At 35.5% G+C, this 23,293-nt stretch overlaps 1 protein-coding gene across 1 annotated transcript; it reads left to right on the top strand.

Moving 5' to 3' along the window:
• The first annotated feature begins 4,624 nt into the window (after nt 1–4,624).
• On the top strand, nt 4,625–22,952 carry LOC149812278 (ATP synthase subunit B). Its single transcript, XM_089993018.1, has 14 exons — nt 4,625–4,748; nt 4,843–4,959; nt 4,998–5,040; nt 5,133–5,263; nt 5,925–6,026; nt 6,113–6,169; nt 6,261–6,370; nt 6,458–6,539; nt 6,852–6,944; nt 13,801–13,865; nt 20,312–20,324; nt 20,466–20,546; nt 22,381–22,489; nt 22,599–22,952. Exons 1-14 carry the CDS (start codon nt 4,626–4,628, stop codon nt 22,691–22,693), a joined length of 1,221 nt encoding a protein of 406 aa, XP_089849144.1. The 5' UTR covers nt 4,625; the 3' UTR covers nt 22,694–22,952.
• Nucleotides 22,953–23,293: the final 341 nt, after the last annotated feature.

Here is a 23,293-nt window from a genome sequence, read left to right as displayed (position 1 = left end):
TGTACTAACGAAGATAAAATCCTGCAACGATCATTACTTAAGAATGCTAAAGATTACAACGATTTATACTAATGAAAGTTAAATGCTAAAGCGATAACGATTTATACTAATGAAAGTTAAATGCTAAAGCGATAACGATTTATACTAAGAAATACAAAATCCCGCAATGATCATTACTTAAGAATTCTAAACATTAGAATGATTTATACTGATGAATGTTAAATGCTAATGCGATAATGATTTGTACTAACGAAAACAAAATCCTGCAACAATGATTACTTAAGAATGCTAAACATTTCAAAGATTTATACTAATGAAAGTTAAATGCTAAAGCGATAATGATTTATAAGAATACAAAATCCTGCAACGATCATTACTTTAGAATGTTAAACATTAGAACGATTTATACTAATGAATACTAAATGCTAATGCGATAACGATTTATACTAATGAAGACAAAATCCTGCAGCATTGATTACTTAATAATGCTAAACATTTCAACGATTTATACTAATGAATGATAAATGTTGAAACGATTGTAAACAATTTTAAATCATTTACCTCATTTAATTACATACCATTTAAAATGAACTTAGCATTATCTTCCTTGACATTTATTGTAGCCCACCGGTCGATCTTTGGAAAACCACAAATCGCAGCCCCACACTGAGGATGCAAGGCGACAATATGCTCCCATGCCCAGGCCTACAAAAATAATATATTAGTAAGACTATAACATTCAACGATCTTAATCTATAACTACCAAATATGTAATAAACAATTACCTAGACAAATGGCTAAAACCCTCCAACGGTTTTTGTACCCTTACTCGTACGATAAAGTTGACTGTACAAGTATGCGAGCATAGCAACACTCCATGAATAATTATCGACTTCATCTAAGTCTTCCAAGAACTGCAGTCACAGGTAACTTAATCTCGAACTAGACAAATCCAAAAATAAAATAAGTCTAAAAAAATAAAGAAGTCACACAACTCTTGGTCAGCTCTTTTAGATGCAGATATAGCGGACCAACCTTCCCATTTATTACGCAAAAGAAACTTTTATCGATGTGAAATTGCTTCCACCAGAAATATATTGACCCCAGTCCTCCATCGATATTCCTAGAAGGGTCGTGCACATGTCCCTTGCATTATAGTTTGAATCTCATGCTAGGACAATAATTTCATGGCACTTGAAACCCATAATCTGTGCCATATCTTCTAGGGTCATGGTGATCTCAAAAGAATCAAATTGGAATGTGTTTGTCTTATGATTCCACTTATTGACCAGGTGGGTCATGTTGTTCCAGCACGTTTCAAAATAATGCTTGTCCAGAAGGTCATCACAGTGCATATTTTGTAATCGGCCCTTCTGATATTCACTCAGTTGTCCATACCATGACAGAACTACAGGCCACTGACACCGCCCTCTGAGCTTTTCACCTGATGCTCTACTTCTCTTTTAACATTCCTGTAACACAAAATAACATATTATTCGTATCAAATCAAAATTAGTCCCATTTATACTTCTACACGTCATTATACACAATAATTGCTATATATAATCATTATTGCACACTCGCTATCACTGTAATCGTACACAAAATAATTGATATCAAAGTAATCGCTATACGTACTAATCGCTATACATAGATCACCATAATCGCTATACATAATAATCGTTATAACAGTAATCGTTATACATAATAATCACTATCACAGTAATCGCTATACATAATAATACCTATCACAGTAAATTGTTATGTAATCACTATATGTACTAATTGCTATATATAGGTCACAATAATCGCTATATATAGTAATCACTATCACATTAATCTCTATATATAGTAATCAATATCATATTAATCACTATACATAGTAATCACTATCACAATAATCACTATACATAATAATACCTATAATAGTAAATCGTGACAGACACGGGCGATTTACGTACCTTGGTCACACTTTTCTCCTCTTCATCCCCTCCCTCCATCATCTGCCTTTCTTGTTGCTCCATCATTCACTCCTCCTCTTCTCTCCTCTGCCTTTCTTGTTCCTCATTCATTCTCTCCTCCTATGTATTTCTTGTTGCTCCTTCGCTACGACGCCTCCCTAATCTGCTTTTCTACTTCTTCCTTCCTTCCCTCCTTCATCTCTCTCCTCTGCTTTTCTACTTCTTCCTTCATTTTCCTTTTCTTCTCTTCCTCCTCCTGTTTTTTCTTTTTCCTTTCCTTCTCTTTATCCTTCTGCTTCTTTCTTTCTCTTTCCTTATCTTTCTCGCCCTCCTCCTTCTTCCTTTGCCTTTCCTTCTCTTTCTCGTCCTCTTTCTCCTTCATTTGTCATTCATTTTCTTCCTTGTCCTGATGCTTTTTCCTTTGCCTTTCCTCTTTCATCTTCATCATTTGCCTTTTCTCTCTTCTTTCTTCTCATTTTTCTTCAATTGTCTTTCCTTCTCTTCCTCCTCCTTATTCTTCTTTTGCCTTTCCCTCTTCTCTTTCATTTGCCTTTTTTTCCTTTGCTTTTCATTCTCCTTCTTTTTTTGCCTTTCCCTCTCTTCCTTCATTTGTCGTTTCTTTATTTGCTTTTCATTTTCCTCCTCCTTCCTTTGCTTTTCCTTCTCTTCGCCATCCTTCTTTCTTTGCTCTTCAACCTCAACATCTAATGGATAATGCTCCACATTATACAATTTCAACGCTTTGTCCCTCTCTTTATCATTCCCAATCTTTATTATATTTTGGTACCTTTCATAATGCTCATATATATGGGACTGACGGATAATTTCTCTAATAGTCATCCCATCGAATGACAGAGGCTTTCTTGTCTTACAAACTTTAGTCATTGCTAACCTGCACAACACATAAAATGAACCACATCATTATATGTTACAACCACCTCCCTAAGTATATATTATTACAAATTATCACATTCGTTAAACAATCACCATCACAAATTGTTGCAATATTTGGCTTCATAAGTAAACAACATTATAAGATTTAGCAAACTTAAGTACAAATCGAGGTAATTTCATAAATACACATCGCTACTGCTTTAAATATATAAATCATTGTTGCATCGAACATAAAAATCGCTACTGCATTAAATATATAAATCATTGTTGCATTCCAACGTACAAATCGTTGTAGAAATTTAACCTTCATAAGTATATATCGTTGTAATGTTTGGCATTCATAAGAATAAATCGTGATAACTATTTTTCGACGCCTAGAAGGTGGATATGTACAAATCGATTTGTTTCAGTATAAAAATATGTGTTATTTAGCATGGATAGTACAACCAGTTGTAAGATTTAGCATTCAGATTTACAAATCGATTTGTTTACATAACAAACCTTAGACGAAACTCACCGAAACACCACGAGTTTTGGTAATCCGACAGTGGAAGAGAAACATCCAGAAGGTAGATGCAGCCGATGATGGCAATGATGCTCCCACTGTGCAGACAACGACAAAGGGTGCTTCGACAGTAACATACGATGACAAAGGGTATTTCGACGACAACAGACGATGGCAAATGGTGCGTTGTCAAAGAGAGCTCCTGTTACAACAGATGGTGCAAACGTTAACTGCTTAGGGTGAAAACATAATGTTTGGACTTTGAAGAGTTAATATCATCCTCCCTGTTCTGGATGAAAGTCATTTTTATCTTTTTTTTGAACCGACGTTTCACTTTTTTAAATGAAGGGTATTTTTATCTTTTTCTTAAACCATCGTTTCATGGCAAAAATGACAGAAAAAGGTACTTTAAGTCTTTGCAACAGCACCAGACTCCGATGCTAAGTGATGCCGACACACACAGGGATACGAGCCACACATGCCTATATATGTGGTGCTCATTCAGACCCCCGAACATGCACCTACGTCTTTGGGGGGGGGGGGGGACTTCCCTCATTTTGACAAGAAGCTGCATGTCTGCCGTTACTGTAGGGTCCTGCAACATATTTCTCATAGACATGTTTGTTTTACCATCAAAGGGTGTTTCGACGACGGCAGACGATGATAAATGATGCATCGTCAAAGAAAGCTCCTATTACAACAGATGGTGCAAACGTTAATTGCTTAGGGTGAAAACATAACGTTTAGACTTTGAAGAGTCAATATCATTCTCTCTGTTCTGGATGAAGGATATTTTTATCTTTTTTTTTGAATCGGCGTTTAGATGAAAGATATTTTTGTTTCACTTTTTTAGATGAAAGATATTTTTGTTTTTTTCTTAAACATTGTTTGGTGGCAAAAATGACAAAAAAAAGTACTTTTAAGTCTTTATGCTAAGTGATGCCGACGCACACAGGGATACGAGCCACACACATGGAATTCCGTGCAATTTTTCCTTCCATGCGAGTCGAGACAAACGCTATCGGATGTAAGATGATGAACTTTTCCGTTCTTTGGCGGTGGCGGGAAAAGTTGCAAAATCCGGCCACCTTTTGTTGTATCCGTAATTCCGAAAAAGTCCAAAAGATGCCTCAAATGCCAGGCAAAACTAGGCGACGGCTGTAAGGTCATTTCCATCATTTTACTAAACGTCACCGTTGGATTCCCCTCACCCCTGAGACTGAGAAGCGGAAGCGGAACGATTTGAGCGTCAGAGAAACGCGGCGATGATGGAGGCACTCCGAGGTCTCGAGGGCGACCAGACGATCCTCTCCTTCATGTGTTCCCGAGGGATCTCTTCTCACGACGCTTCCTCCGATCGCTTCCTTGCTTCCTTCCTTCTCTTCATGGTGAGTTCTCGGCGATTTTCCTCACAAAGGGTAGCGTGAAACGGGAAGAGATTCCCTTTTTTTTTCTCTATTGACCCGCTCTTTGATGCCGTAGGTTCGATCTCGAAGCACGGGGATTGGTCTGGGGGAGAAGCTGGATCTGATCTCCGAGTGCCTCCCGAAGGTACGCTCACAGCGCGCCTTTTCCCCCCTCTTCGTCTCGACGCCGATGGTTCTGAGTTCTGATCGCGTGTGGTTCTGTTTTGATAGCTATCCGCGGGGCTTCTTCATGAAGCGGCTTCGTGCCTTGCCGGTGAGAGTGCGGGTCGGGCAGTTGATCTGAGTCTGAGTCTCCCTTTAGGTGTTTGGATTTTGCGGGGGTGTGATTTGCGGGATTCGTTGCAGAATCTGCCGAGGACAACGACATCGAAGGCGTTCGGAATGCTGCATTGCCTGCGGTGGATGACGAGGAAGAGGAAACGGCGGTGATCGGACTGGACGCGATGCGGCGAGCGAATTCCACGGTGGAGGATTTCGTAAGTTTCTAAGGTTTTCCGTTTTCGGATTCTCAGCAGGTGTTAGAACGATCGGAATTTAGGGCTTTTCGTCTACTTAGGGGCTTGAATTTTCCTGGATTAAGTGAAAAATGACATAGTGTAGACTTACTTTTGTTGTTTATCTTGTGTGTTTATACCAATATTCGTGCTTTGATTATAGGAATTGGTTAATATTTTGTGGCGTAAAGGGACTTTGATTCGAAAGGATCTATCGGTCTTGGTGCTTTAATTTATGTGATAGATTGAAGCAGCGTAATGTAATTGTACTTTTAGTTCCAAATAATTAGATATTTTTTTTGTTTACTTGTAATGCCGTCATTAAATGTAATGTCATTAAATAGCGTCGCAAGAAGTTTGACAGTTACTGAATCTAAAGACTCAAATTGAATTTTTATGTTTTATTTTGGAAAAAAAATAAGATATTGTAGAATCCATGAAGAAATTATCCAAATAAGAATAATTGTAAGTAGGAGAAAACATGCATCAACAGGTAGGGATATGGTGGTGGGAGTTCCCTTTCGTGAATATGTAAAACATTTCTCCTGAAAACAGCATAAAAAAAGGAAAGTAAAGAAAAAGGGAATCTCCCGCTTGATGGTTTTTCATTCTTGTATTAAATGTTTGCTTTTGTGGTGAGCAGTGCAGGTCTTATTTTATGTTCCATGGCATGGATGCAAATAATCCTGGATCCATATTCAGGTTTCTCCCCTTGGTATACTTCACTGAGAGCTACATTTACCAGGTATGCTCCACCACTTTCTTGCCATAACACACTTGATTTTCCATGAGGTGGATGTCATCCAATGCCGGACTGTGTTTGGACTGCAGCTTGATAATATCAACGAGATCATTGCAAATCAATCAAAGGAAATTTCTTCTAAAGAAGTAGGTCCAACAGACTTGCCTCTAGAACAGTGTCCTATGATCATGTCATTGCTAATTTCTTTGTCATCAATCTCGTCTTTTTTGGGATAAGGTGTGCTTGAGTTCTCAACGGCAAGGAAATCAACTTATGAAAATCTTTGAGACAGATCCATTCAGACCACTTTGTTGTGTTCTGGAGCATTTTGGGATAATGACAGAGAGGTGTGGCACATCTAAACTTCAAAAATGATATGTCCTTTGTTAAAAAAAATATTATTTCTTATAATGGTGTTTCTTGTTTGGATTCAGAATCAGAAGGGAACTTGGATTTGGTGTTGAATATTGGGCTTTAGAGAGGCAACTGTGCAACTCCCTGATATTAAAGAAAGATGTATGCTGATCTTTATTTTGAGAGCTAATTTGCTTAAAATGTGAACTTTTATTTCTGCCTATGCATTAAATCATCATTTTCTCTTGGATACCTGGAGATGACTTTTTAAGAGATTATTCCTCTTCTGGTCCTTGTATTTACTAGGCTCCAACCATGTAGGACAACATTTCCTTCTCTGTAATTTTGACTATTGTCTTTTATTGCATATATTTGCCACCTTTGATTTGGAATTTGATTCCTGCTTCTGATGTCCTGTTTCTGTTGTGACATTCTATTTCGCATCTTATTTATCTACCCCGTTCTGTTACTCAGATATCCCTTGAAGATGTGATGAGGGCTATTCACCTGAAATCTTTTGACTACAGGATAATGAGCCTTCTTTTATACAAATTAAGAGGGCAAGAGGTATGTACTTTCATCAATCAAGAGTTTAGTCTTTCCAGCTTTTGGGTTCATAAAAAAGTGTTGGATACTTTATTTTCTCTTCCAAAGTCCTTTTTAATTTTAAGCTTGTTTATGTATTTCTTTGAGACAGTCATTGCTTTAATAAAGAGCATTGAAATTATAATTGCAATCTCATGTTCATGGTACTATTGTTGAATCATTCTCCATCTCTAGGCCGTTGGACTCCTTGAGTTTTTATTTATCTTCTCTAGGCTATCAAGTGCACATCTTCAACAGACTTCTCGACATTGCGTATTTGTACCACAAAATTCTAGAATTATTAAAAGTACCTCTTTTTCAAAAATTTAGGTCTTCTCGACAATTTGGTTTTAGGCTAAAGATAACAGAAAAAACTGTTGTTATATGACTAAATTTAACTAGCAAGGCAGTAAAACATGCTACTTGAGACGTGAAGGAAGTTGCTCAAGGCCATGTGCATGCTTGATGTGTGCATGCTATTAGAAATGAACCCATACCCCTTAGATAAATGTCAGTTCTGGGTCACAATTTCCTCTTTTCCTTGTTTTGACTATTTTCTGCAACCCCTGTGAATCAACTTAAGCAGAAGTTTTTGCTTAAATCTGTTGAAGTATATGCGCACAAGCCACTTCCAGCTTGCATAATAAGAAAGTGGGAAAGAAAGCCTCTCCTGACATAGTGCACCTTCATCACAGAACAATCTTATGAGAATTCATATACATGGAGAGATGAGGGATCAAACTGAAAAACACACCTTGTTAACGGTAGTGTGATCCATGGGGATCACATTATCATGCTGTGTCGCTCATCAAACTCATTGTTGAAGTCATTTTGTGACAAGAAATGAAATGAAAGCAAAGTACTAGAATCACACATGAATATGGAATTGGGCATTTTCTTTTATTTCAGAAAACTACGTGGGGTGGTTTACTTCAAACTTTTGGTACTATGTAGTGATATGGTGGCTGCTCCTGTAGTTTTTATCCACACAAAATTCCAGATTGAGTGAAATCTTAACAACAACAACAACAACAACTACGCCTTCATCCCAAAACAATTGGGGTCGGCGATATGTGAAATGAAATGGGGATCTTCGAAACACGAGCTTGCTTTTGGTGCTTGTTTAAGTCCATAAAGAGCTTTTTCTAAGCGAAGGACTTTACCCTTAGGAATACTTAGACCAGGAGGGGGTTCCATATATACTTCTTCAACTAGCTTTCCATTTAAAAAAGCATTTTTGACATCCATTTGAAAAATAGACCATTTTTTGATAGAAGCTAAGGCAATTAAGGTTCGGACAGTAGTCATACGAGCCACCGGAGCAAAGGTTTCTTCATAATCAATCCCATATTCTTGGGCATAACCTTTGGCTACTAAACGGGCTTTATATCTTTCAAGAGTACCATCACTCTTGGTTTTAATTTTATAAACCCATCGACATCCTATAGTTTTCTTCCCTGGAGGAATATCTTGAATATTCCATGTAGAAGCCTTTTCAAGTGCATCTAATTCAGCTTTCATGGCTTCTATCCATTTGATATCATTTTTTGCTTGAAAATATGTGGATGGTTCTTCATATGAGTGAATTAATGTAATAACTGCCCTATATGTGGGTGAGAAAGACTCGTATGATACAAACTTTTCTGGAGGCCTCGAGATTCGGGATGATTGTCTAGTTGGAATGTTAGAATATTTCTCAAGTGCACATGGAGTATTAGACTCTTGTCGCCTGGAATATTGAATACTAGTATCTCTATGAACTTCTTCATTTTCAACATTAAGATCAATAATTCTGTGATCATCATCAAAGTTACAATCAAGGTCATATTCATCAGATGTTGATGTTAGATCTAGCAAAAAGGAGTACTCAGTGACGTCTTTTAATTTTCTAAAATCAAAGAAGCTCTCCTTTTCAAGAAAGGAAACATTTCTAGACACATATAGTTTATTATTTTTGAAGTCAAAACATCTATAACCTTTCTGGTTTTCAGCATATCCTAAAAAGGCACAGGGAATCGCACGAGGGGAAAGTTTATCATTTTTGTCAGTAAATATGAAACATTTGCACCCAAATATCCTTAATCTAGAGTAGTCTGGAGAAATGTTCATAAGTTTTTCAATGGGAGTGATATTTTGTAACGAAGAAGATGGCATCCTATTAATGAGATAGGTGGCAGTTAAGGCAGCTTCTGCCCAAAAGTCTTTAGGGACTTGATTTGCTATTAATAAAGTTCTAGTGGTTTCTATAATATGGCGATGTTTTCGTTCTGCCAGTCCATTTTGTTGAGGTGTATAAGGACAAGATCTTTGATGTGTGATGCCATGCAATTTAAGATAATTTTGAAAATCTGTGGATAAAAACTCTCCCCCTGAATCTGTGCGAAAAATAGTAATATCATTTTGAAACTTGTTTTTAACCATATTATGAAAAGTTTGAAAGTATGAAAATACTTCAGACTTATGTTTGAGAAAGTACATCCACGTATGTCGGGAGAAATCATCGACAAAAATAACATAGTTACAAATCCTCCTTTAGAAATTACTGGTGCAGGACCTCAAACATCCGAGTGTATTAATTCAAGTGGTCTTGAAGAGAAAAAGGTTCTGTTCTGAAATGGTAATTTTTTCATTTTGCCGAGAATACAATCTTTACAATCAAATGATTCAGAGTTACAAAATTTCCCTAGATTTGGAAAATGTTGGATTTTGGCTATATGTGGGTGACCAAGTCTCTTATGCCACAGTTCCAACTCTATTTTTTGAATATTATAACAAAAAGCTTTCTTCGGCATTTCCAAAAAATCCATGTAATAGAGCCCTCCTTCTCTATGGCCTTCCCCAATCAGCTTGCCTGACTGGCGATCCTGTACCCAACAACCATGAGAAGAAAAAGAAATATTACACCCATAATCAGAAATTTGAGATACAGATAAAAGATTTAAATTTAATTTGGGAACATGTCTAATTTCTGGAATAAAAAAAATTTTTGTTTTATAAATTTTTTCAAAATTTCCTATTCCTTCTATTTCAAGAGAAGTCCCATCAGCAGTAAAGACCTTTGACACACTTGTTTTATTTTTAACACATTTGGATAGACTTTGATTATTTGGGGTCATATGAAAAGATGCACCAGAGTCAAGAAGCCAAGAAATTTTACCTAAATCAGAAAAAGATGAGGCTGCTGCGCCGGTTGAAGCTTCAGATGAGGAAGAGGCACCTTTGATGAGAGGCTGAAGAATCTCCATTAGTTGGGCCAGGGAAACTGGTGCATCCTGATCTTTAGGCTCCGATTCAGCAATTGCAGCTCTTTTTTCTCTCAGTTCCTTAAGTTTGGGACATTGTGGCCTGTAGTGTCCCGGTTCATGACAGTGATGACAAATAACTTTCTTCTTATCATAGTCACCATTTTGTCGGTTAAAGTGAGGAGGCCTATATGATCGAACATGATTCCCTGGTCTAGACACGGCTAAAACGGAATCATCTTCAATTTTTAAAGAACCTTTCCGGAGACGATTTTCTTCCATTGTTAACTCTTCAATAGTTTCAACAATAGAAGGAATTTTTCCCCTGTGAAGTAGGGCCGATTTAGTGGTTTCAAATTCCGGCCTTAATCCAGTGATAAACTGGTAAAAATGTTCAGCATCGAGTTGTTTCTGACGAAGCTCGATGTCTTCGGCACAATGCCACTTTGGTTCTAAAAGGGAAAGTTCTTCCCAAAGTTCGGACAACCCATTGTAATATTCACGAATAGTTTTGTATCCTTGTGTCATCATTCGAACTTTTTCTTGGAGGTTGCACACGTGTGCAATATCTTTAAGGGAATACATATTCTTAAGGTATTCCCATGCCTTATCGGCATGATCAAATTTGGCAAGACTTGAGCATTTTTTAATGTCAACGCTATTGATAAGCCATGACATTATCTTCGCATGAGATATTCTCCATTCTTTCCATTTCTTCTCGTATGAGGCAATAGCCTTGATTTTCTCTTCTTCCGATAGAGGGACCTCTTTATCTCCCTCATTTTTAGTAAGAGATAGCTTAGGTTCCGAATCGGAACCATCCACAATCCCCCATAAGCCTTTTCCCCATATATGGTGCTTCATGATTGAAGCCCATGTTACATAGTTCGTATCGCTTAGTTTCATAGGCATGATGGTGACTTTATCATTGTCATCCATCGATTACAAGGAGAGAAAGAATAGGGATAGAAGAGAAACAAGAAGAAAAATGAGAAAGAAAGAAAAAAAAAAAAAACAATACAACAAGATGTGAAATCTTCTCCAATGAAGTGATAAAACACTTCTCTTCAAGTGGCGAACACTTTTGCAAACGGGCACGGAAACCGAGGCAGCTTTTCCTCAAGATTTAGTACTTCCGCGGCTCTGATACCATGAAATGAAATGGGGATCTTCGAAACACGAGCTTTGATTAACAAGAGCAAGTGTCAAAAATGACACTAAAGCATAACCCTTAAAAAGGGTATAACTGGAAACAAAATAAAAATAAAAAATGTATTCTTTATTGATATGAAAAACCAATTGCTTAAGAAGCATTGGAGTAAAATACAAGAGGGGCTGCACCCCTTTATATACACAGCTGAAAGAGGACTCAATAGAGCTGTTGGGCACAGTCCAACAGCTCTATTTAGAGCTGTTGGAATGTGTCAGTCCAACAGCTCTATTAAGAGCTGTTGGACTGTGTCAGTCCAACAGCTCTATTGCTAGTCAAGTCTGGACAGGACTTGACTAGCAACAGTCATTCTAGTTCAAACTGAACTAGATGACATAAAAACAAAAAATAAAAATAAAGGAAAAAAATACAGAAAAGAAAGAAATTAAAAATGTATTTATATATATATATATAATAATATAATATTATTATATATACATATATGTACAGTTTTACATTTTAACAATATGAACCCAAAAAGAAAATCATTCTGGGTCTTCCACGTGAATCCTTCTCCTCCAATCATTTCTATCCAATGCCATGTCCTCGGTGAGGTTCAAAGCATTCATATCCTTTCCTATCACCTCCATCCATGTCTTCCTAGGCCTACCCCGACCTCTTTTAACTAATATATTTTCCCATTTCTCCATCCTTCTAACTGGAGCATCATTAGGCCTTCGCCGAATATGTCCAAACCACCGTAAACGATTCTCTCTCACCTTATTTTCAATGGGTGCAACGCCTACCTTCTTACGTATCTCCTCGTTCCGAATCTTATCTTTTATTGTATTTCCACACATCCATCTCAGCATACGCATCTCAGCTACACTCATTTTTTGAATATGATGTCTCTTGGCAGCCCAACATTCCGTACCATATAGTAAAGCGGGCCTAATAGATATCATTTATGAAAAAGAAATCATTTTTCAAAGTAGCATTCTAAAGGATAGAAGGTTTTAGTCACAAACTAATCAGGAATATCACACAAAAAAAACTAAGAAATATGTACAATTGCAAATCTTTGCATTCCACAAGATTAACCCAACATCTTCCTCTCAAATCCAAGTAATAATAAGATAAACATGGTGACTGTGTATGTGTGTATGCATGTACAGCCTTGTCAACTCAGTCCAAACCCTGGTGGTTGTATTTTTATACTTTTTTGGTGGAAAAGAAAATGAACCTTTACTAAGAACAACTGACAAGTAAGAGGTGACAAGGAGTAACACGATAATAAAAGCATCACCCTAAATCACCTTTTTAGGGCAAGGCAGGACCAAAAGTTCTAAAAAAGAAAGATTGCAAGATTTAACGAAATAATGTACCTGTGTGGAGCTTACCAGCCGCTCTTATATCTTCCTTTTTAGGTATGGGACTTGTAATTTGAGAAAAGATTCCCTCGATTAAAATCATCATTCAAAATATGTCTACGAAATGCCATGTTCTAGCTCCTTGATTGTGTCATCACTTTCACACTTTACAGTCCATTCTCTAGCAATTCTATATAAATCTGGAAAAAACTTGTGTAAACGTTGGTTCCAGTCCTCTCCAAGGGTCTTGCCAAAAAGAAAGACTTAGATCATTCCCCAAAATAGGAGCAGTTCTCTCTTTCAATGAGTTAAAGAATTTGAGCCAACCTTCCAAATTCCTGAACATCTTTTTCATCTAGCTGTTTCTCTCTATTGCCAAAGGCCAGCTCAACAAGCCTTGCTTGGATCTATTAATCTTCTCCCATTCTCCTTCATCAAAATGAAAGACTCCATTGCCACTTAAAAAGCAGCGGTTTATCCATCTGATGCTTTCCTCTAATCCCCAGACCCATAAATTAACCAATAATTATCTTCTATGCCACCAAGCCTCCTCCTTTAGGGCTGCCTTCCCTATTCCACAGAAATGATCAGACTATCTTTTCAATTCTTTTTTGTTTCTTATCCTGTAGTTTGTTTTTTAGTAGCTTTTGTGTCATATAATACTAGTTTTTCTTAGTTTTCTTAGTATTTGTTTGTTTTTCTAATATTTATCCTAGCACAGTTTGCCCTCAGTTTGTCATGTATGTTGAGCCACTTATTGTCTAAAATATTTCTCGGTACACAGAAATATTTGTTTTTCCCTTATTTCTTGGCACATAGGATATTTTTATCTTTCCCTTGCAGTTTTACTTTCTTTGTAGATATAATCAAAATAACCCTGGGTTCTCCTCCTTGTTCAATTGTGACTTGCTTGTATCTATAAGATTGTATGTGCATGCATTCATACTCTTGTGCTCGTATCTGTTTGGGTGTGCTTCTGCAATTAAGTTTAACTATACATGACATAAATGCATTGTTTCCTTGGTTTTTGCCCATCTTAACATTGTTATTTTTGTTTTTTAATGTCTTATTTCAAGGTCAATGAAACCCATATGGAGTTCCTTTCAGTTTCAGAATTTTTGGTTGAAGTAGCAGATGACTTGTAAGACTTTGCTATTTTATAACAATTTAGCCTTGTTCAATTTGGAATAAAATTTCACGAGTTGTTCATTTTAAGGTAATGAAATCACAATCTTGAAAAGAAAAAGAGTGATCTCTCTCTCTCTCTATATCTATCTATCTATCTATCTATCTATCTATCTATCTATCTATCTATCTATCTATCTATCTATCTATATATCAGATTTGTATCCTTTAATGAGGGGAATACTGTTAATATACATATATATATATGTATATATAACTATATTTATTAATATTTCTTGTTTTGGCCCAACAAGTCCATTTTGGTAATTTTACCAATTATAATAGGGATTGTCCGATAGGGATAGTTTTTATTAATTTTCTGTATTTATTTTTATTTTTTGTGTCTTTTGCATATTGTGTAAGGGCACAATGGTCAAATGACCATAGAGCCGTTGGGAGCTCCCAATGTCTCTTGGGAGCTTCCCAAGACATCTCTCTTGTGTATAAATTAGGGCTTCTCCCCTCTCTTGTTTTCCTAAGCATTCTACCTCAATAAAATGATTATTATTTTTTACTTTTGTGTTCTTTTGTGTATGCACATTGATGCCTCTTGTAATCTTATGTATTTGCCATTGTTTGGCTTGTGTTTTGTCCCTTTGTGGACTTGTGCATATGCACATTTAGGCTATTTGTAGCCATTGTATACACTTATGTGCTTTTATATTGCCTTTGGCATTTGTATTGTCCCTTGTAGGAATTGTATTTGTGCTTGTGCACATTGTGGTTTATTTTTTGCTTGATTTCATTACATGGTATTAGAGCTAAGAAATCTTTGTTTTTTTGCCTTTTTTGGGTCTTGAGATTCTTTGGTTCAAGTTCGTACTTCGTGATCGTTGTGTGGCTTGGATTCAAGGAAAATCTTGACCCGGTATGTATTTTAAATCTTTAATGCTACTTGAGTTAGCTATCTCATGTATTATGTATGAGAAAACACTCATTTTTCTTATCTTTTAAAAAGTTATTTGTTATTTTTGTTAAAAAATAAAATCTTTAAAAGCTTTTCAAATTATGGTTGGGTTTATTTTTTTATTAAAATGTTTTATAAGGTTGACAAAATTTGTTTAACCTTGTGAAATGATATATGTGTATGCTTTTGTGAGATCTAGCTTGAATCTTAAATTTTTGAACTTGACTTATTTAATGTGTATGCATATAATGTAGTATTCTTGAGCTTGGCATGTAGATGCTTTATTCGAACACTTCATGATTATAAATGTCAAATCATGTTCATATATTTATTTTTGAAAAATTGTCAAATACTTAAAATTATTTGAAATATTTATTTTTAAATGGTTTTGTGTGTCATTCACAAGTGTGATTTTTATTTTTTTTGATGTATTCTTATGTGAAACACAAAATATTTTGTGAAGCATTGAATAGTATATGTAGTTAGGATCTTAGTGATCATGGACACCTTGTTATTTTTGAAATTTGAATAAATGATTTTTATTTTTGATATATGTTCCTTGTGCACTTGTGATTGTCTTATATACACATTGATGAATGAGATTGTCTATTCGTGCATAAGATATTGAACATGATTTCTTTTTATGGGAATTATTCACTTTTATGAATACATTTTAAAATGATTAAAAATAGCTGTTATTGTGAGTTTATCTTGTCGATGTTTTTTTGTGGCCCTTGTATGTTATTTCCTAGTCTCATGGCTCTTTAATGAATATTATATTATATGTTTTTGCATGGGGTTTAAGGATTGTGTTTTTTGCATACATGGTATTAATAAAATATTAATTTGAGAATTATGAGGGTATTTTTTATGTATGCCCTTTATAGGTGTTATAAGTGTTTCCTCCATGGTTCACTTTAGTACATGCCAATTTTTCTATTGATGGACATGCTTGTTCATAATTGAAGACTCTCATTGGTAGACATTTTCTCTTGTCATATGATTGAATTTGCACCATGATACCTCACATGAGTTTTTAAGTGTTAAGATTATTTTGCACACTTGTGATATTGAATGAAATACTACTTTTGTATTGTGCCTTTTTATGCATATTCCCTTTGTGAGTGAATCCCATAGTGGGTTTCTTGTTGATGTTTGTTGACTTTTTGGTGACTTTAAGTTATTAAGATTATTGCATGTACATGATTTTTTTTATATCTTTGTGAGTATCCATGATTAGTTATTCTTATATATGCTCTTGGTTTCTTATATGGTTCTTTGAGAATCTCTATATAGCTTGCTTGTATTGACCATGCATATGATTGCATCAATTGACATCTTGTTGTGCATATGATTGCATTATATTCATTCTAAGTTTTCATCTACCTTTATTGGATTTGATTTGAAACTTTGTTATTTCAAATCAGTTCGTATATATGAACTCACTTATTTGGAAAATGATTTCAGTGATATGGCATTTGTTGTGTCCATCACAAAATTTTATATGATGCATAATTTCTTTTAGGCTTTGTTGTTTTTTGAACCAAAGTTGTTTTTTGGGGTGAGTTGTGTGCACTTTGGTTTTGTCAGTTTAGATTGTATGCTTATAGTTTGGCTCTAACTGACGGTTGTATGATCTCTGGTTATGTGAGTATTTGTATATTTGGCCATTGTTATTATGGATGCTTATAATTATGTTCATCTGGACTATCTATTTTTGAAGCCATGGTATTTTGAAAGCTTTTAAAATTTTAAATATCTCTGCCTTAATTTGTAAAAAATGTCATATATCTCTACCTTAATTTGTAAAAAATGTCATTTTATTCTTGATGACATTAGTTTGATTTCATTACAAGCTCTCTTACCTCGTGTGTTTTCTCCTATTATGCCTCTTATTTGAGTGCCATTTTATGTAGACAAAAGATGTTGGTTATTCATACTTTTTGTGTGTTTTGTTTAGCCCATTAATGGCATTGTGATTATGCTATTGTTTTAATTGTTAATATATTTGTTTTAAGTGTCATTTTATGTAGACAAGAGATGGTTATTCATACTTTTTGTGTTTTTTAACTCATTAGTAGCATTGTGATTATGCTCTTCTTTTAGTTGTTGATACACTTGTTTTTTAAGTGTCATTTTATGTAGATAAGAGATGTTGGTTATTCACACTATTTGTGTGTGTTTTATAACCCATTAGTGGCTTTGTGATTGTACTCTTGTTCTAGTAACTGATACACTTGAATTTTGAGGCTTGAAGGTCTAGTGAGGTGATTGCTTGTGATGGTCAAAATATTGTTGAGATTTGCAAAATATCACTTCTTGATATTTGTGAGAATCTCTTAATATTTTTAGCAAATTGGTGTTGATTTGCAAATATCATTGTTTTTGTTATGTGAGATTTTTAAAATCTCTCCATGAAATTTCTAAACTTTTTCTACTTTTTTTTAATGAAAATTGTTTATTAATAAAATTTCATGCATTTCATTGATAGTATATATATATATATGTTTTAAAATTGTTATTTGGTCCTCTGTACTTACTCATTCTAAGTTGTGTAAGTGAATTCTAATGGGTTGTGATTTATGAGATTGCTCTCATTCGTTATTATGTCAATTAAGTATATTGCATATATATATATATATATATATATATATATATATATTTCAAATTGATTATCTTGTTCACATTGTTGTATGCATAAATTTAATTAACTCTTTTCTTGAGGGTTCCTTTTTTAAGTGTTATACTTTATATTATGTTGTTTTTATTATAAATTGATGATTTGTTTTATTTGAAGATTTTTTCTAAAAATTTAGGATATTATTAATACATGATTGTTTATCTCTTCTTGATAATTGATATGTTTTTTAGTGATTAAATTTCTTTATGATCAATATTTATGTTTTCTTGAAAAATATGTTGATTTGGGGTTTATGATTGTCTAAATTTGATTTCATAAAAATTTCTCTTTGAGGTGTGCCCCTCTTATCTTTCTTAATGATTGTCTAATGTTTCTAAAAATTATTGCCACTTTGTTTGAAATTTTTTACTTTAGTATTGTTCTTGTTCAATATATATATATATATCTATATCTATATATATATATATATATATATATATATATATATTTGTTTTGAAACTTCATAATTATTTAGTTAGAATACCTTCTCCTATCTAGTTGGGACCTTTGTTTTGGTCTCTCTGCAAGGTTAAGAAAGAGATTCTATTGTTAATATATCATGAAGATGGAGGTAGCCAATGCAAGCATTCGGTGAAGATTATCAATAGATACAAAAATTCTATTGTTGATACATCATAACGATGGAGGTAGCCGATGCAAGCATTTGGTGAAGATTATCATTAGAGAATTTGATCATTCCCTTTGTTTCTTTTTGTATTTTCAAACTTTCGGTATATCACACCGTAAGTTTGAGGAGTATTAAAATGTATGCATATATAGTTATATATACATATATATATATGTATGTATGTATGTATATATAACTATATTTATTAATATTTCTTGTTTTGGCCCACCAGGGGTACTTTGGTAATTTTACCAATTATAATAGGGACTGTCCAATATGGATATTTATTCTTTCTGCATTTATTTTTATTTTTTGTCTTTTGCATATTGTGTAAGGGCACAATGATCAAATGACCATAGAGTTGTTGGGATGCTCCCAACGTCTCTTGGGAGCTTCTCAAGTCCTCTCTATTATGTATAAATTGGGGCTTCTCCCGTCTCTTGTTCTTAATACTTTTTCTAATCATTTTACCTCAATAAAATGATTATTATTTTTTTCTTTTGTGTTCTTTTGTGTATGCACATTGATGCTTCTTGTAATCTTATGTATTTGCCATTGATTGACTTGTGTTTTGTCCCTTTGTGAACTTGTGCTTATGCACACTTAGGCTTTTTGTAGCCATTGTATGCACTTATGTGCTTTTGTATTGCCGCATTTGTATTACCCCTTGTAGGAATTGTACTTGTGCACATTGTGGTTTGCCTTTCTGCTTGATTTCATTACAAATAATGCTTAAAAACTGTAGATTTTTTGTAGGAAACCAGATTATGTACTAACCTAGTCATTATGGAGGAAATAGTGAATTAAATACAAGAAAATAAAGACATTTATGGTTGCCATGTGATTCTTGTTATGGATTTTCTTCTGGAAATGGTAGTTAGCAAAAAAGATTCATATTTTTCAAACAATCCCTTTTTCTAAGCATTCCTCCATTCTGAGCCATGCTTGATGTATGTCACAGGGATTTGGCCAGACAGGTGCCGCACCCGCGTCGATGCGACACGATGTGGGTGCGCGTGCGGTCAACCCGACCCTGGGTGCGGTCCCAGGGTCATTTTGGTCCAATTTTTTGATTTTTTTTTTTAAATTTTGTCCTGTGAAATGTGCTGCGGAATTTTTAAAAAAAATTCTGCTGACAGCTGACCACGCAGCGGAACCTGCCCCTTGCTGGATTTTGATTTTGGCCTTGATAGCTTCAGTTTCTTTAGAGTTTGCCTATTCCCTGACGAGGACTTCCAGATTCTTCACCTCTCCCCACCCCTTGCTGGATCCCTGCAGAGAATGAAAGGACGGAACAACCGAAGCGTGGATGCCTGCTTGCTGCTGCTGCTCTTGTTTTATAAAGGGGCACTTGTGTCCACAACATCTGACAAGCTTTGTTGGCATCCCGATCTTTCTTCGTCAGGATTTTCTCTCTCCATAATAAATGATAATGGTGGTGGTAGCCTTGGTGGCTATTAGTATTCACTTTTCTCCTGACGAGATGGGTGCTCTAGCCGTAGCCTTGTGTAGACCTCTCTTTTCCACATGTCAAATCCAATAAATTTCTTTTAGCTGTCATCCAGAGTCCAGACCGGAGATCTGTGTGCAACTGTATATAAAATGAAATTTGAAGAACCCTAGGCAGTGGCGGTGGAGCCGTAGGCCTCGTGAAGACTCTCTCTCCAACAAACCACATCAAACCTTTCGCTTATATTTTTTTTCGTGAAGACCAGGGAGTTTCAGACATGATTGAATCATTACAGTCAGCAGAACACAGCAGGCTGGGTCGATCAGATCGCCAATCCTTTCGGTTCATCAATTTTGTCCCGTTGCATCAAAGTACACAACAAGCAGAACGTGGGTAACAAGTCTTCAAACAAACACACCAGCAAAAAAAAACTGGTTATAAGTCATATATATATATATATTTTGCCGCACCCCCGCACCCGGGTTTTTTGGAAGTGCCGCATCCCCGCACCCGCACCTGCACCCATGTAACATAAATGATGACCATGAACCCTTTGAGTCAATCAGCTTTACTTCAGTAGAGGAAGCTGTTTCTTTCTGCTCCTTTCCTTGTTTGTTTTTCATCCTATTGTTTATGAATCTATAGTTGATCCCTCATTTATTAATGGTTAGCTTATATTATGTTTTCTTGACAAGTGCATTGATCATCATTAAGAGAGTGGCTGGTTGATTCTTCAGGTTTGATTATGAGGTAGGTTCAATAAATCTTTCATATGCCTCCTCACTGTCCTACTGAGTGGCAGATTCATTGTTGGTTGTTTAGCTTCATATTTGTATTTGCTGTATAATTTGCTTGAATAATCTTTCCTATACGATCTTTGCGCTCCTGCAGGATGACATAGTGCATAATAATTTCAATATATTGCGTATGTTCACTAGATTATATGGAGCTGCACTCGCCCCAAGCATGTTGGTGAGTCAACCTAAACCTGTCAAACAATCATTTGAACATAATCCATTATGTTACATTAGACATTCTAATGTTGGGAACCTTTTGATGAATGACATCAACAGTGGCATCAAGAACTGCATGGTGTATGTGATTACATCACTTAACAAATTTATTTTCTAGAGAATAGATCAGATGAAATGTTTTGTCAAAGGCACATAATTGTAGACTTAAAGTTCTCTATGGAACCATGTAAGCATAAGTCGAAATATGAGAGAAAGGAACATCTTTTAGGGTGTTCACATGAATCATTCTTGCAGATGAATATGTAACAAAAGAACAAGAAGAATATGACAATAAGCAAACCACTGGGAAAGAAGGCAAGAAGATACACAAGATGCTCGTTGCACTGTGATGCAGTTTCCTCAGCTTATTCTCTCCATGTACTATAATATAAATTCATGGCATGGCTGGCAATTCATTATTTTCTGAAGTTGTGATAGAAACTGGACTACAGCTAGTTATCTTTATATATCCTATACCTATTCAACTTTCTTTAGCTTTAAAATTTTCCTTTTCAACTGTTTTTCTGAAACATTTATATTTCCTGCCTGAATATTTTCATCTTGGGTTTTGTGATTTAGTGGTTGGTAACGACTATTGAATGAAAGATAAAATGTCTTTACTTTCTCAATGCACCATCTCTCTAGATTGTATTGGCAATCTTCCCAGATACAAGGAAGTATATCAAGTGTTAACTGAGGTTTCATGTTGAGCTTGCCTTTATGGGTCAAGGCTGAGATACTCTTGGAAGTTAAGAATGACTAATTAGGCATGTACATAAATTGAATAGCTTTTACTAATCCCTCTTACACTTTTGATGGTTTACATGAACTTTTGCAGGCTAGATTTTCTTATATCATATTGCTTTATTTTTTTCAATGATGTGGTTGGTTCGTATGGTTTGTCTCACATGGTTCTTTTTTTTTCCGATAAAAGTTGTATTTCTTTAATGTTGGCATAATTGTGCCATTCATATCCACCCCTTTCGATCTCCTTTCTTGTTGCTGTGTGAAACTTGTGTGGGTAATTGGGTGTCAAGGTGGCATTTGCATGTCACAGTAACACTTCCATGCAGAAAGCTGCGCTGTGTTACTGCAAAAACAAAGTCCGAACCCACTCCCATTGGACTTTATTTCCACTGAAAAAGAGTGGAGAACTAAGAAAACAAATGAGGCAGGGGGCACTTTCCTTGTGCAACATGCTCTGCCATTTGTGTTGGCCTCTGTGGGACCAGCAGCTTTTTCTGTGGTGCACAAATTTACAGTAAATGGGAAAATTGTCCAAGTACGAGGAAATATAAGGTTTTCCATGCAAAAATATGAAAGAAACAAACAGAAACATAACATCCGCACTTGAACATCTTGAGAATGGCAAAATCTTCATATGTCAAGCTGTATGTTCTTTTCTTCCACATTCTAAATCGTCGAAATGCTCTTCTTCATGAATAGTAACATTACCCGATGTTCAGCAGCTTGATGTACCATCTTGCATAAACAAAGCCTATTTTAGTTATATTGAAAGCAGAGGCTCCTAACATCTCCGCTTAAGGTAAATGGCTGTACCTACCATGGAAAGGAATGCTTCCATCCACAGTCCTAGTCATAAGCTAATGTCATTATTCTACTTGCTTGGCTACTCAGACTCCTTTGGTTTAACCGTGGTTGACCTCACATGATTCCAGTAGTCCTATAGATATCAAAATGATTACTTCTGCGTGACTTCATGCATGTTGGTGGTTGTGACATGAGTATTTTTTCTAATAAGTGCAAAATTTGGTTGATATGGTAATAACCAGGCAAAGTGCATAGGGGATGCGGAAGAGCAGTATGAAATTCTGCTAAAGAAATTAGATCCTCACTTGGCCTCAAATTACCAGAGACGATGTGAGGAGGCAACTAAAGAAGGTTATTTCCTACAACAGATACCCAATTGGGATTCTTTTCTTCTGGGCTTACAGCCTCAGTACCTACTGACCTCCACTCCGAGTGACGTGAAAAACTGTTCACTGTGCAGGTGGAAAAATTTCTGGTCATGCTTTAGGAGCATGGAACATACCAAGAGTAATTGCTGATGAAGAATCATTTCGCTTGAACTTTTTGAAAGACTGAAAAAGGCGATTGAATGTTTGAGTTTATGACAGATTGGTGTTGTAGTTCAATCATTTCAGTTGATGCCATTGCTTTTTGTCACAAGCTTCTCCATCCACTTTTGAGGCTCAGCTATTTACTATTATGTTGGAGTCCCCAGTTTTAAGAGAGGATTCTCAGGGGCTTCAACTAAACATCAAAATACATAAATATATGACTGTAATGCTCTCTATTTTCTTTTTTGAGAGAAGTAATGCTCTCTAATTGAAACTGCTTTCTTCAGTTTTTTGTGTGGAAATGTTTTTTACGTGATTTATTTAGTCAAAAACATGTTTTCTTTGCTTATTAAAAAATGATGCTTTCTATCTTCCGATTTTATGTTATGTAGACAGGATTTTTAAGAATGGAAAAAATCAATTGCCCTAACTGCACCAAAATGTCACCACGAAAAGTTCATGCTTTTGTGTTGCAAGCGCTTGATCTGATATGTGGTTCCTAATAAACTAACTGTGCCAAACACATTTTTGGAGTCAGATTTTTCCTCAGAAAAAAAGGGTCAGATTCATCAGATAAAGTCGGGACAATGACTTTGATGGTTGATAGTTTTTTTGTTGTTGTTTA

This window comes from Nuphar pumila, chromosome 17 (genome assembly GCF_984573655.1).
Source record: "Nuphar pumila chromosome 17, dmNupPumi1.hap1.1, whole genome shotgun sequence".
In the NCBI taxonomy this organism is placed as follows: Eukaryota; Viridiplantae; Streptophyta; class Magnoliopsida; order Nymphaeales; family Nymphaeaceae; genus Nuphar; species Nuphar pumila.
The sequence above is the reverse complement of the archived record's forward strand: the minus strand, read 5'-3'. Positions and strand labels throughout refer to the sequence as shown.